At 36.4% G+C, this 16001-nt stretch overlaps 1 protein-coding gene across 1 annotated transcript in view; it reads right to left on the bottom strand.

Annotated features, from left to right (window-relative positions):
- Positions 1–16001, bottom strand: part of LOC150100219 (telomerase protein component 1-like) — a 1179105-nt gene that overhangs the window by 122611 nt on the left and 1040493 nt on the right. Inside the window, exon 47 of the mRNA XM_090402391.1 lies at positions 4621–4769. Coding sequence (XP_090258517.1) covers positions 4621–4769 — 149 coding nt within the window. The remainder of the gene's footprint in view (positions 1–4620; positions 4770–16001) is intronic.

The following is a 16001-nucleotide window of genomic DNA, read 5'->3' as shown; positions in this document are numbered from 1 at the left end:
AGGGGATGAGGAATAGACATTTTTCTTAGAGTGGCAGATGATTGGAATGCATTGCCTGAAAGTGTTGTGGGACCTCCTGTGACGAGTCTCTTGACTCCATGGAGTCAAGAGACTCGTCACAGGAGGTCCCACAACCACATCTGGAGGTCTGAAAATAATAATAATAATTTTTATTTAAAAAAATTAAATACAAATTCCCTAATTCCTGTATCAAACCTCTGTAACCAATTTTATGAATTTTAATTAAAACATATTTAAATATTTAAATGGAAAAAAAAAGCTACTGTCAAGATTTTTTCATTTCATTTAAAAATGAGTGGCAATAAGTAAAACAAATACATTATCATCACTTACTTCAGATTAGTTAGATTTAGATAAATATGTTGGCATAAATAAATATATCTGCATGTGCACATACACAGATTCATTTATTTATTTAAAGAACATGAAGCATTTAATAGAAAGAATATGTATTGGCAAACAGTATGCTAAACATATACTTGGTCATTTTTAGGATGGATATTAATTTTCTGACAAACACAGAACGTATGGAAGTACGTGGCTGGTCTGAAAAGTTCTCGGCCTAACAATGAAAAAAAAAACAAATTTATAATTTCAAAATTATTTTTATTTTTCAACATAATCACCCTTAAGATTAATACATTTATTCCAGCGCTGCTCTGGTGCCATTATCCCGTCCTTGTAGTGGCTCTCAGTAAGTTCTGCAAAATACTCCTCTACAGCTGCAATCACCTCTTGATTCGAAGAAAAATGCTGACCAGCGAGGAAGAGTTTTAGTTTTGGGAAGAGATAGAAGTCAGAGGAAGCTAAATCTGAGGAATAGGGTGGATGTTCCAACAATTCATAGTGCAGATCCCTTAATTTTCCCATTGCCAAACCTTTGTGGGCAGGTGTTGTCCTGATGAAAGATGATTCTTTTTCTTCAGCAAACTAGGTCTTTTCTCACAAACTTTTTTGTCTAGCCTGGTTAAAAGATTGGAATAATATTTTCCGGTTATTGTTTTACCCTTTTTCAAGATAATTAATAAACAAAATGCCTTTAATATCTCAAAACACCGATAACATGACCTTCCCTGCTGATGGAACCGACTTTGTCTTCTGCGTGGAACAGCCCGCTTATGTCCACTGTTTTGACTGCTGTTTGGATTCTGGTGTGTACTAGTGAATCCAAGTCTTTGAGGGACAACTACCTCAGATAGTATGTAACAGAGGGCACAAGAGGACTGAAGGTCTTGGATTTGATCATCTCAGAGGATGTAATTATAAAGGAGGTGTCAAAACACCCTCCAGCTGGTGAGATGACCATGAAGAAATTACCTGTGTGGTTGGCAGCAGTGTGAGGACCTCTGTGAGAAAAGGGCATATGTGTAACTACAAGGCTGGTGGTTATGAGGAGCTCAGGAGACAGCTTGCAGGTGTAGCATGGAATGAGGACTTACCTGGAGGTATATTCGAGAACTTTCTAGTAGAAGCAATGTATAAATGTATTCCAAGGGTCAGAAAGTTACATAAGGTAGGTGTGAAATGGATGAATGAAGATATTAAGCATGCGATACAGAAGAAAAAAAAGGCATTATGGAGGCAGCATAACAGAAGTGGTAATAACCAATTCCATGAGGATTACAAAGGCCAGGCAAGGAGGGTGACTTGGTTGACAAAGTGAAGTATGAGCAGCAGTTAGCTAATGAAGTCAAAAAGAATCCTAAGGAGTTTTTTCGATATGTAGCCAGCAGAAAAATGAATGATTATGGAAGGATGACACTGATTGGAGAAAATGGTATAAGAACAACTGCTGTGGAAGATATAGTGGAGATTCTTAATGAGCAGTTTATTAAGGTCTTTCATTATTATGAATGTGACATTATGGAGAGAGAGAGAGCAGTTGATGATGGGAAGGAGATACTGACTGTAAGTGAGCAAGAGGTATTGTGGGGAATTGAGCAAACTTGATGTTAATAAGGCTGTGGGACTTAATAATATATCAATGTATTTTTGAAGGAATGTGCCAGGGAGTTGGCATCTGCCTTGACATATCTGTTTAATATGAGTCTTGCACTGGGTTGAGTTCCAAAGGGGTGGAAGGAGGTTAAGATTGTGCTGCTTCACAAGTGATGGAACTGAAGCATCAAGTTATAAGCCCATCTGTGTGTCAGATGTTGTGGATAAGGTGTTGGAGAGGCTGCTGAGAACCATGATCCAGAATTGGGTTGACAAAATGGTATTATCTTTGATGGACAGCACGAATTTGCTAAAGGAAGGTCATGTTTTAGTAATCTACTTACTTATTACAATAAGGATGGCTTACTTGGACAGAGGAGAGGGATACACATAGTATACTTTGATTTTGCAAAGGCTTTTGATAGATTATTGCATGATAAGTTGATAGTCAAACTAGAGTGTATCGGGTGGATATTAGATTAGTGCATTTGATCAGAGGCTGGCTATCTGATAGGTATTAGCAAGTTGTGTATCGGGAGAGCAATATCCAGTAACAGGAAAGTCACTAGTGATGTGCCTCAGAGGTCTGTTTTAGGGCCACTGCTGTTTAACCTGTGTGTTAATGATATTGGCAAAGATTTGGATGGGGAAATTTAGATATTTGCAGATAATGCTTGCAGATAATGCAAAGTTGGGATGAACTATGAAGAACAGAGATGATGTTGTGGCCTTACAAGAAGACTTGAACAGATTGAGTGAATGGGCATTGGAGTTGGGATACCAGTTCAATGTTGCAAAATTGTAAGGTTTTAAAATTTGGGAATCAAAGATGGAATGTAGAATTTAACACTAAACAATAAAGAAAATATATTGCTCAGATGGCAGAGACATTTTAAAAATCTTTTATCTAAAGAAATAATCTTAGATAATGGTAGCAATGAATACCCATGGAGTAACAGATCTAGAGGAAGACCAAGAATTAGATGGGAGGATAATGTGATAGAAGATGCCAAAACTATTGGGGAATGTAATTGGATGATTAGGCAAAAAATAGAGAAGAGTGACAGAAGGTTCTGAGGAAAGCTAGGACTCTCAAAGGGTTGGTAAGCTGATGATGATGATGATGATACAGAATTTACCCTTGGTGGGGATATATTATTGGAAGTGGAAGAAATAAGAGATATAGAGGTTACAGTGGACAGGGATCTAAAATTTAGAAGACATATTGCCAAAATTGTGAGGACAACACAACAAATTCTGGCAATGATGTAGAAGTAAGAAGATTCTGGTTCCATTGTGTAGGGCTCTGATTAGGACCCCATATGGAATACTGTGCAGAGAATTGATCACTTGGTTTTCAAAAGGATGAAGAGATGCTGGAGAGGGTCTAGAGGTGATTGCATACAAAAATTTAACTAAAATAGTTTCTGATCTCTGGAATACTGAATATGAAGAAAGGTTGAGATGATGCAATTTCCGGAGTCTAGTGGATAGGAGGAAGGGGGGGGGGGTGATGTGATTGAGACATACAAGTTGGTAAGGGGTTGTTTATAAAATAGTGGGAGATTAGGAGAGAACAAGAGGTCATTCCTGGAAGCTGTATAAGGAGAGTGTGACCAAAGGAGTGAGAAGCTGGTGTTTTTATTACATGGAGAATGGTAAATGATTGGAACGCATTGCCTGAGAGCATGGTGTCTGCAGAGAATTTGAATGTGTTTAAGGAATATGGTAAGATGAGCTCTGTGTGTGAGAGTATGTGTGTATGACAAAAGGGACCTCTCCTAGAGAGGCTATGAATCGATGGGGTCTGTGGATGATAATAATAATAATGTGCAAACACATTTTAAAAAATATTTCATGTGCAAACAACATTGCTTACTCATATAAAATCAAAATGAAAACAAGGATATAATTTCTTGTCAAGTATAATGTGGCATGAAGCTGTACAATTATATTGGCTATAAAAGTCCTCATATGAGTTTTAGGAAGGCAGCTTCTTCAGATGATCACATGTACCATTTATTTAAATAGAACATATCTAAATGAATATCACTAATTAAAACAACTTTTTATTACTTAAATTAAGGGGATATTAAATCCCACATAGTTTTAAAACCGAATAAGAAACTCAAAGATTGGAATCAGAGAGTTTCTTGCCGAATATAGTAAACTATAAAGTATCTTGTTTGGAAAACTCGTTCGCAGAGTATATAAGTTCTTTTCGCTATACACTTTGGTATTAGGTCTAGCTACTCACTGATGAAGCCTCAAAAAAGGCTGAAACCATAATGTAATAACAGCATACATTTCCTAGGAAATGTGTTTTTACATTATGGAAAATACCTAAGAATAGCGATCTGAACTTCCCCCACCTTTGCAACGAGTCGTCCGGTATTGTACTACATACTAGGATCACTTGCATTGGCTAACACTAGTGTCGCCGATACTTTATAGTTTACTATATTCGGCAAGAAACTCTCTGATTCCAATCTTTGAGTTTCTTATTCGGTTTTAAAACTATGTGGGATTTAATATCCCCTTAATTTAAGTAATGTTTTCATTGCCGAAATGAAGCTTATATTAGCTCTTTATACTTAAACAACTTTTTTATTTATTCATAATATTTTTAAAATTGGAATATTTTGTCCAAAGTATGCTTACTCTAAAACATAATGAGAGCTTGCACAGAAAGGAACAGGAGAAACTAGCTGAATGTAATTAGTAGTTTTTTTGGAGTATTCATTTATAGCACATAACAACTTCTTCTGTGATGAAATCCATAATAAAGAAGAAATACTTCCTGATGCAAACTGAAATATAATATGAAATAACCAGCATGTAGAATGTACAGTAATAAAATAAAAGAATAATATTTAAAATACATTAGAATACTTCCAAAATAATCAATTTAAATACTTCTATGCATCATCTTATATTTCATTAAAAAAAAAGTGGTAAAGTTCATTTCAATTCTACACATGATCATTATTTACTTTCTAACTGCCCTGAGAAGATTAGTTAAAATAATTACTATACATACAATAAAGGAAAATTTCACTCCATCCTTTTCTGGGACATAACATTCTAGTGAATAATTACTTCTTTAACTTCATACAGCTAGAATTTGATGACAATCTCTATATAGGCTCCTCTTCCTCCACCAGGGTAGCCCAAGGACTCTGATAAGAGAGGCTGTTCATCACACATGCCTAAACACATTATCACAACTCTTCTTAAACATATTTACTGAAAATGCACTCAACTCACACTGGCATCTTATTCCATTCACTCACCATAAGAGGAACCTGGATCTGATATGCCTTCCAACACAAGTTTCTTCCCCTCACATGCCTGATACAAGTTATAAAATCTTCTTTGTATCCATATTGTAAGATCTCCTTACCAACTGTCATGCTTCAAGAAATATAAACATGTTAGCATAAGAATATTTTAATATTTGCCAATTATTTCAGCCTGAAATTAACAGACTATCCTCAGTGGCTTGATAGGAACAGTTTTACAAGGTGGAATACAAACAATTGATCATTCAAAAGTAGAACGAGCCACGTGATGTTACATTGCTAAGCACTAGAGAGAGGTAAATTTCATCAGAGTGATGAATAAATTATAGGTATTAATTCACAATTTCATATAATAATCTTAATTTATAAATTCAATTAAAGATAACATTAGACTAATATAGGAATTAGAAGGTCTCAATTAAAAAAGTAATTCCTACATTAGTTTTGCTATGTGCTCACTAAATTAACTTCCTATCCATTGACACTCCCAAATCCCTGGCTTTGTCAGTTTCCTGGAGTCCAGTTCCAGCTGGTAATATTTTCACCCCAAAATGCATAACCTTATTTACACTTTGCCACATTAAATTGACATCCATTTTCCTTTACCCAGAATACCAGTCTATGCAAATCATTCTGCAAAATTTTAACATCATCGGTATCAATTGGCAAACAACTGAACAGTTCTTCTCAGATCCTTTCATATATCATTAATGTACAAAATAAACAGTAATGGTCCAAGAACAGGGTGCTTAAGGGTCAAAGCTATATAACTGAGAGAAGATCTCCACATAGCCTTTAAAGGAATGCGGAGAAGGAGAAATGACCAGGGCTTCTGACCTAATGTCCAATCCTCTCCTTCTCGTGGTACACCCTGTAAGGTATCTACTTGGATACTGAATGGAACAAGGATGGGCTAGCAATTTGGGATTTAGCTGACCAAGTTGTATTCTTATTGGCATAAACCAAAATTTCAAATGATGGTACAACATGACAGAATTTCATGCCAGCAGGGGTGTCGTGTGGTTAAACAAGGACCCTGCTGTTTTCACCAGGGAACCAGGGCAAACAGCGAAAAGTCAGCTACTGGAACAAATCCAACATCGAGCCCACCCCAACTCAGCATTGGTACTATCAACATAAGAAGATTGAATGGCAAAGAAATGGAGCTAACTGAGGAATTGGATAAGTACCAGATCAACATAACAGGGGTGAGGTGACTGAAACAAAAAATGCAAAAACTGGTGAGATCTTTCTGAGCAATAAACATAAAATGTTATATTTAGGCAATGACAATCAAGGAAAAGAAGAAGTAGCCTTGTTATTCAACACTAAATACGAGGCTAATCCTCTTGAATGACAGGCAGTTTCAAGTAGAGTGATGTGGGCAAATATCAGAATGGGAAACTGGACAATGAAACTTATTTGTGTCCATGGTCCCACAGAAGGTTCCACTAAGGTAGAAGCAAAGGAATGTTTTGAGGCTTTAGAGAAAGCAAACGACACAATGAAAAGGAAAAGTTGGTCCTTGTTGAGGATCTAATTAGCACAGTAAGAAATGATTGTCAGACATACAAAAATATTTTGGGAAAATTTGGAGAAAAGAGCAAAGCTAATAATCATGGCAAATACGTGTTGGATTTCCGCTCAGGACATGGACTGGTTATTACTAACACAATGTTCCAAAATAAAAATGTGCACAAATTCACATGGAGAGAAGAGGCAAGGAATAAGAAAAGTCTCATTGACTATGTTATTGTTGATAGTGATGTTTTCTCACTGGTGCAGAACACCAGAGTGTACAGAGGAATTGAAATTGGAAGTGATCACTATTTAGTCTTGTGCAGTATAAAAATGAATTTCATTTTGAAAAGTGAAACATGTAAGCAAGTTTTAAAGTGAATAAAAGTTGAGCAGCTCTCAGATGTGAACTGTAGACTAAAATACACAAAGATTATTGAAAAAAAAATGAAAGAGTTTGAGAACAGGAACAAACCTTGGAGATTCAGTGGCCTTGAAGAAAACCCTGATGGAAATGATTGTCAGACACACAAAAAAGTTTGGGAAAATTTGGAGAAAAGAGCAAAGCTAATAATAATGGCAAATACCTTTGGGATTTCTGCCCAGGACATGGACTGGTTATTACTAACACAATGTTCCAACATAAAGATGTGCACAAATTCACATGGAGAGAAGAGGCAAGGAATAAGAAAAGTCTCATTGACTATGTTATTGTTGATAGTGATATTTTCTCTATCTATTGGTGAGGTTATCTGCAAGGATAGAAAAATCAGAACCAATCAGAATCAGAAAGCATACCAAAAAGTTCCTGGCAAATAATTCAGCTTGTGCTCTTGGAGAATACAGAGAAAAATATAACAAAGCTAAACACTGTGTAAAACTGGCTAAACAAAAGTCATGGGAGGACTTTGGCAAGAACACAGAAAATAAATATCAAGACGGCGGTAAGATATTCTGGAGGTTGTTGAATAAGCTCAGAAATGAAGGAAATAGTGCTGTAAAAGGAATTAGAGATGATACAGGTGACATGAAAACAGGAGAAAAAGATATCCTTAAAGTATGGAGTAATTACTTTGAAAAATTGCTAAATGAAACAAGCAGTGATAGCAAAGTGGTAAAAAAACGCTCAACAGGCATACAGTCAGGAATACATATTCATACTCGAAGTAGAAAATGCTATAAAGGCTTGAAATGTGGAAAGGCCGCAGTAATAGATGATATTCGACCAGAAATGCTGAAGTATGGAGGTATAAAAGTCCTACAGTGGCTGCACTGCATAGTTCAGAAGGCCTGGAGAGAGGGACGAATTCCTGATGATTGGAGTAGAGCTCTCATAGTACCCATTTATAAAAAGGGAAATAAAATTGAATGTTATAATTACAGAGGTATATCCCTACTGAGTGTTCCTGGTAAGATTTATGCAAGTATACTCGAGAAACGGTTGAGAACAATTGTTGAAGAAAAGCTTGGTGAAGAACAAGCTGGATTCAGGCCAAATAGAGGCTGTCAGGATCAGATCTTCACTTTACAACAAATAGTTGAGAAATCATGGGAATATAATAAAGATCTGTATTAAAGTTTTGTAGATCTGGAAAAGGTATATGACAAGGTGCTAAGAGAGAAGTAGCTATTCAATACGCTACAGTTATATGGTGTCAATGGGGCATTATATCAAGCAATACTTAGTCTTTATTTGAGTTGTAAGTCAGCAGTTAGAATTGAAGGAAGTACAGGAAGATGGTTTAATGTTAAATCTGGTGTCAGACAAGGATGTGCATTATCCCCTGTGTTATTCATTATCTATATGGATCACATTATGAAGGAAAGTGGTATTAAACCTGATATCAAAATTGGAGATGTTAATGTCAGCTCTTTGCTTTATGCGGACGATGTTATACTTCAAAATAAATCTGCTACAAGTCTGCAAGATTCCCTGACTAAATTTAATAACTGTTGTAATAGATATGGTATGAATGTTATCATTAAAAAGACAAAGACAATGAAAATAGGCAGAAACATTTAAAATATCAACTGCATTGTGAAGTAAAACATTTTAGCTACTTAGACACGATTTTTAGGGAGGATGGTAAATTAAATATGGAAATAGACAACAGAATCAACAAAGCTGGTATGGTAGGAAGTCAACTGAAAAAATTTATATGGAATAAGAGAGAAATTAGCTAAAACATTAAAATAGCTATATAAAGACAGTGTTCAAACCAATTTTAATTTATGGATTTGAGAGCTGGGTCAGAAGTAAAACACTTGACCAAAGACTAGAGACAGCAGAATGAGAGTCCTGAGAAAGATTATGGGCATGAACAGATAGCATCAATGGCAGTATCATATTAAAAACAAGGATATTAGTAAAGAACTTGACATTGAAAATAAGGGGATAAATATCCTTTGTTGTTTTATAGCCAATAAGCGAAACTAAAGATCGATAACTACGATCTATAAGTTTCATGCCGAAAAACTATCAGTGAAGGCAATTCGAAGTCAAGGTGGAGCAAGCTCCCTCACTATTCTTGATATTTTCTCATAGTGTAAAACACAGCTCCTAGGAGATGTAATACTGTCATTACATTATGAGGAGAGGTCACTACCCAGACTGGTTTCAACCTTTTTTGAGGTCTCATCAGTGAGTAGGTAGACCTGGAAGATATCAAAGCTTAGTGAAAAGAACTTACATACCTTCACTATACGAATGCCATAAAGGTGTAATTATATTTTAGTTAAGATAAAAAGCCAAATGGCTAGTTTTCTGGCACCTTAATATAGAAAATAAGGGGATAAACATCCTTTGTTGTTTTATGAGAAAATATCAAGAATAGTGAGGGAGCTTGCTCCACCTTTACTTCGAATTGCCTTCGCCGATAGTTTTTCGGCATGAAACTTATAGATCGTAGTTATCGATCTTTAGTTTCGCTTACTGGCTATAAAACAACAAAGGATGTTTATCCCCTTATTTTCTATATTAAGGTGCCAGAAAACTAGCCATTTGGCTTTTTATCTTAACTAAAATATAATTACACCTTTATGGCATTCGTATAGTGAAGGTATGTAAGTTCTTTTCATTAAGCTTTGATATCTTCCAGGTCTACCTACTCACTGATGAGACCTTAAAAAAGGTTGAAACCGGTCTGGGTAGTGACCTCTCCTCATAATGTAATGACAGTATTACATCTCCTAGGAGCTGTGTTTTACATTATCAGAAAATATCAAGAATAGTGAGGGAGCTTGCTCCACCTTTACTTCGAATTGTTTGCCGATAGTTTTTCGGCATGAAACTTATAGATCGTAGTTATCGATCTTTAGTTTCGCTTACTGGCTATAAAACAACAAAGGATGTTTATCCCCTTATTTTCTATATTAAGGTGCCAGAAAACTAACCATTTGGCTTTTTATCTTAACTAGAACTTGACATTGTCAGCATCCAGGAATGCGTTAGCAGAGCTAATCTCAGGTGGTATGGTCACTTAAACAGAATGGGAGAGGAAAGATAAGCAAAACAAGTATTCTCTGCCAGGTTTTCAGGAAAAGACTCAGAGGAAGACCAAGATATAGGTGGATTGATACAGTAAAAAGTGCCTTAGAAGACAGAAATATAAGATCTGATAATGTTGGAGTCTTGACAGGTAACAGACTGATTTGGAGGAAAATTGTAGATAGGAAGTTAGTAATGATGTAAATTTTTCATGTAATACTATCATATCCTGTACACTCGTTGAGGGTATATATCAGGAATTTGATGATGACCAAAGAACAGAATCCTGCAGCACACCACTCTTCATACATCTTCTTCCGGACTCTACTGCTGAATAAACTCTCTCCATCAACCACCCTCTTATCCACCACTCAAACCTATAAACATCTCCATGTAAACTGTGCTTTGTACTCTTCATGTGCCTGCTGGTCACCTTTCTCCTAGAATTCCTTCCACAATATTTTTGCAACTCCAGCTTAATGGTGATATCCATCCATTTAACTCCCACTTGAGTCACTCTCCTTACTTTAGGTATGCAGTCTGCCATTACTTCCCTCAAACACTCCCTTACCACTTCCCATACACTATCAACATTCAGTCACTGCAGTTTCATATGCCATGGCTCTGATCCAAGGAATCTCCAAAGCTTGTGATACTCACCAGCCCTGTAATTCCACACACATATATACCCACTCTTATCTGAAAATTCCACACATTTAACCACCTCCCAGGTCAAGACCATATGATCACTCTCACCAGTTGGTGGCAACACGTGGTCATATCGGTTATAGACAAATGAACAGAATATGGAGGAGCAGAATCCAGGAGAAGGCAGATGACTAGTGTTGTGCTGACAGTTCTGTGTTTGGACCACAACTGTTTAATTTGTACATAAATGATATAGAAAATAATTTGAAGGAAGATATTCAGTTGTTTTCTGATGATGCAAAGTTGGGTTGGGTAATAGGTTAATCAAGGTGATATAAAGCTTGAAGGATGATTTGAATAGATCAACAGAATGGACAAAACACAATGGATGTCAATTTAATGTAGAAAAGCATAAGATTATGTTTTTATGGTTATGCATTTTGTAATACAAAGATTAAGCTGTGTACCACATTAAGGGAATCGTACTCCAGGAAACTGATGAAACCAGGGATCTGGGGTGGTAGTAATAGAGAGCTGAAGTTTATAGGACATATTGCTAATGTAGCTAGGGTATCTTACAGGATTACTTGGTTATTGAAGAAAACACTAACAAGCAAAGATGAGAGAGTTCCTCTCTATAAAGCCTTGATACAACTGCATCTGGATTACTGTGCTCAGGTCTGTTCTCCTGGGTTTCTTGGAGATGAGGAAGCAGTGGAGAAGATTCAGAGGTGAGCAAAGTTGGTTGTTAGGTGAAAAACAGGGAGATATGTGGTAAAAAGAGTGGTAAATAAGTGGAATGGTTGACCCTCCATGCAAAGACACCACTCCTCACCCTCTTACTCACAGCTTCCTTTCGCACTTTCCAGGGATGGCCCTTGACATCGCTCCTTCCGGCTTCTCCACCAAGTGAAAGAACTCCCCAGTGTCTACCCTGTAACTGCCTCTCAACAATTTAAAAGTCTCGATAATATCACCTCTCCTCCTTCTATCGACCAAACTCTGCAGTCCACATTCCTTCAGCTGATCATCATAATTAACATTGTGCAGTCCTGAAACCATTTTTGTTATCCACCTCTGCACCCTCTCCACAGTTAATTTATCCCCTTCGAGTCCTGGGTCCAAATTTGAGAACAATAGTCTAAGTGTGGTCTGATCAGGGTCTTATACAACGGAATGACATCTCTTCTATCTCTGCAGGTCAGCATCCTTCTCAGTATTGCAGCAATTTTCTAGGTTACCTTCACCACCTTTGCAATATGCCCCAAGAATTTCAGTTTTCTATCGATCATCACCCCCCAGATCTCTTGTCTTCCCTCCTTCTTCCAGTACAGCTTCTCCAATTGAGTATGCAGCCTCCCATCGATGTATCCCAAACTTCAAGACTTTACGTTTTGCTACATTAACCCATCACCCCCATTCATTTGCCCATCTGTATAGTTTATTCAAATCCTCCTGCAGGACTGCTGCATCTGTACTATTACAAATAACCCTTCCCAGCTTCACATCATCTGCAAACAACTGAATATTCCCTTGCAATCCATTGACAATGTCTAATTGATATAAAGGTTGAACAATACAGGTCCCAAGACTGAGCCTTGTGGAACCTCACTTGTAACCTTCTGCTTCCTTGATATTGCCCCACTATACACAACTCTCTGATACTATCAGACAGCCAATCCTGAATCCAGTTGACTAACCCGACATCTAAACCCATGTGCTGTAACTTAAATCTCAGCTTATCATGTGACACCCTGTCCAATGCCTTTTTAAAATCCAAAAAAATGGCAGTGTATGCCTTTCCCTCATCCACTGCTCTTGTCACTTTATTATAAAAGGCATGAAGGTAAAAATTTATCCATTCCTGAATAAAAATGAATACTTCCGTGTATTATAAGAAGTGTTGATCTACAATAAAATACTACCATATATGAGATATCTATTATTGATAAGACTGCTGACGCTAAAAAATAAAAATAAATTTTAAAAAATAATAAATAAAACTAATGAATGTAGGATTCCCGAAAGTGTGGATAATTCCGATAATGATTGGATATTATGTATCCAAAAATGCACACTGAGCCTCAGTAAACAAAAGAAAATTCTTAAAAAAACTAAGTGAAATATACATAAACCAGAGAAATACACATAACATGCACATCTTTTACGAGATGATTTACTGCTCTATCAAACCACAACATATATTCCTACCATGCCTAAATGAATCACCTGATCAACATTATTAGTTCATTGGATTAGCCTCTCCCTATAGTGTTGAACTGAACTACTAAATGTATATAGTGGCTGTTTATTATTGGTTAATTGTAAACAAAGAGCTTTCCCTCTCTTAGTAATTTTTTTATTATTTTTATTTTTTTATTATGCCATCATAAATTCACATATTCATGTCTAGACTTTATAGGATCACATGCTATTTGCTCCATTCAGCAACTTACAGGCCACATATCACAAATGTTAATTATTAATAATTCATTTGCCATTAATGATTTCTACTCGCACTCATTCTTTCCTTTACATTTCCCATTCTCACCTGACTTATTAATGATGTGTTCACATATTTATATCTTTGAGTAATTCAAATATACCAACCAAATATATCATTCTCCTTCATTATTGTTTTCTAATATATCTTAAAACAAACACATTGTTCTTCCACTCTATGCAGATTTCGTTACAATTAATTGCTAAATTAAAATATTCAAAGTATGCACTATGCCCTCTTAAAACTTTCACACATCAATAAAGATGCAATCATACAGTCAAATTGATGTGAATTTTGTACCATGGATTGAATAAGCCACATGACAGCATATCCAATCAAAATGGGTATGTGATGCCGCAGATATACAGTATAGTACAGCACAGTATACATACACAGTGTGTATATATACTGTCATATAGTACAATCTGTTGATCTTATTTATTTTTTTATTATTATTATTACGGGTATCTCCATGGAGTCAGTAGACTCAGTTGATGAGGGAAAGGCATACACTGCCATTTTTTGGATTTTAAAAAGGCATTGGACAGGGTGTCACATGATAAGCTGATATTTAAGTTACAGCACATGGGTTTAGATGTCGGTTTAGTCAACTGGATTCAGGATTGGCTATCTGATAGTATCGGAGAGTTGAGTATGGGGCAATATCAAGGAAGCAGAAGGTTACAAGTGGGGTTCCACAGGGCTCAATCTTGTCATCTGTCATCTTCTTTTACCCACTTTTACCTTGCAGTGTCGAGGGTCCATTGATCATCGGACCTCACTCCGTTAACAGGATAAGGTGGTCAGCCCTATGCCCCGGTGTATCCTATGGCGTGTAGTGTTAAGTTCTCAAGGCCACTTTGCCTGCTTTGCGGGATGAAAAAGCCCAGAATAAACTGGGGAAAAACCCTGCTGTCCACGCCCAAGACTGGCTAATTTGGCTATGGCTGAGGAAGATCCTTCAGCTCCTCACGTCACCGATGGGAATCGAACCTAGGATACTCCTTCCCCAGGCATATGGTTGCAAAGCACATAACCACTAGGCTAACCGTGCAGACTCAGGAATCGAACCTAGGACACTCCTTCCCCAGGCATATGGTTGCAAAGCACATAACCACTAGGCTAACCACACAGGGCTCAATCTTGGGATCTGTATTGTTCAAACTTTATATCAATGATATTGTCAGTGGATTGCAAGGGGATATTCAGTTGTTTGCAATCATAGAGTCAAATTGATGTGAATTTTGTACCATGGATTGCATAAGCCACATGACAGCATACCCAACCAAAATGGGTATGTGACGCCGCTGATATACAGTATAGTACAGCACAGTATACATACACAGTGTATATACTGTCATATAGTACAATCTGTTGATGTTATTTATTTTATTATTATTACAGGTATCTCTATGGAGTCAGTAGCCTAATCACAGGAGACCCAAACTAGTAAAACAATATCTGTCATATCTCTTCTTGCATTCATTTACAGACGAAGAGCTCGCAACTAAGTCAGGCAATGAATTCCTCTCATTCACCACCCTTCTTAACCACACTCTTCTTTAATTTCCAGGAATGACCTCTTGTTCTTCCATCACTATCACACAGCTGAAACATCTCCCCTGCATCAATCCTATTTTCATTTTTTAATTAAAATTTTTTCGACAATTTTGTTACTTTACTAAATGTGTTGTGGTGATTTTAGAATCTTCTGTTAATTGTATAAGATGATGTGCTATTTTGTATAGTAATGAAGATACCTTTGGTAAATAGGTGGAAATTCTACCATTAAAGATTAAGTTTGTAATATGAGTCATCCATTTCTCATTACTAGATTTATTTTGTCTATCCATACATCCATATGTAAGTTATTCCAGAATGCTGGCTGGATGAATTTTACTGCAACTTGGTATTTATAATCTTCACAAAAATTTGAAAGGCTATCTCCATTTTGTTTCAACTGGACCACCTGATGGAGTATAAAAGGTGTGTGTGGGGGGGGTTCGAAATTATATATTACAATAACCCAGTTATTACTGGATGAAAATTTACTAACATTTGAGATTTCAGTCACACATAACACTCGACACTCTTAAAAATTGCCCCTTTGTTTCAATTTTGATTTTAGTTGCAGAGGCAAAACAAAAATTATGTATGAAGTATATAAAAGTGGATCAGACATTTTATAAAGTTGCTATAAACATTTGACACACACAGCTTTTTAACAATTACCACTCAGAAGCACTCTTTGAATAACACAAATCTGTCCAACACTTCATATTGGTTCTCTCAACAACAGTTATCAACAGCTGGAATATCAACTACTGAAAATTCAACTGTGAACAATTTCAAACTGTAGTTCTCAATGGGGCAGCACTGCATTTAGAGAGGAGAGGCGTTTAAAAAATTCAGTGAATAGAGGTTGGTTTATTACATTGACTAGAGACTGTTTAAAGAAATAGAATTATGCCCAATAAGTATGTTTTAAGAATAATTCACACAATTTTTTCTTCTCTCTTTCTTTTATTTTTTACATGAATCAATGCTTAAAATGCACAAAATTTCTTTTACCAATATTTCAGAA

Source organism: Typopeltis vanoorti, chromosome 13 (genome assembly GCF_054136105.1).
Source record: "Typopeltis vanoorti isolate ZY-2024b chromosome 13, IOZ_Tvanoo_1.0, whole genome shotgun sequence".
Classification (NCBI taxonomy): Eukaryota; Metazoa; Arthropoda; class Arachnida; order Uropygi; family Thelyphonidae; genus Typopeltis; species Typopeltis vanoorti.
The sequence above is the reverse complement of the archived record's forward strand: the minus strand, read 5'-3'. Positions and strand labels throughout refer to the sequence as shown.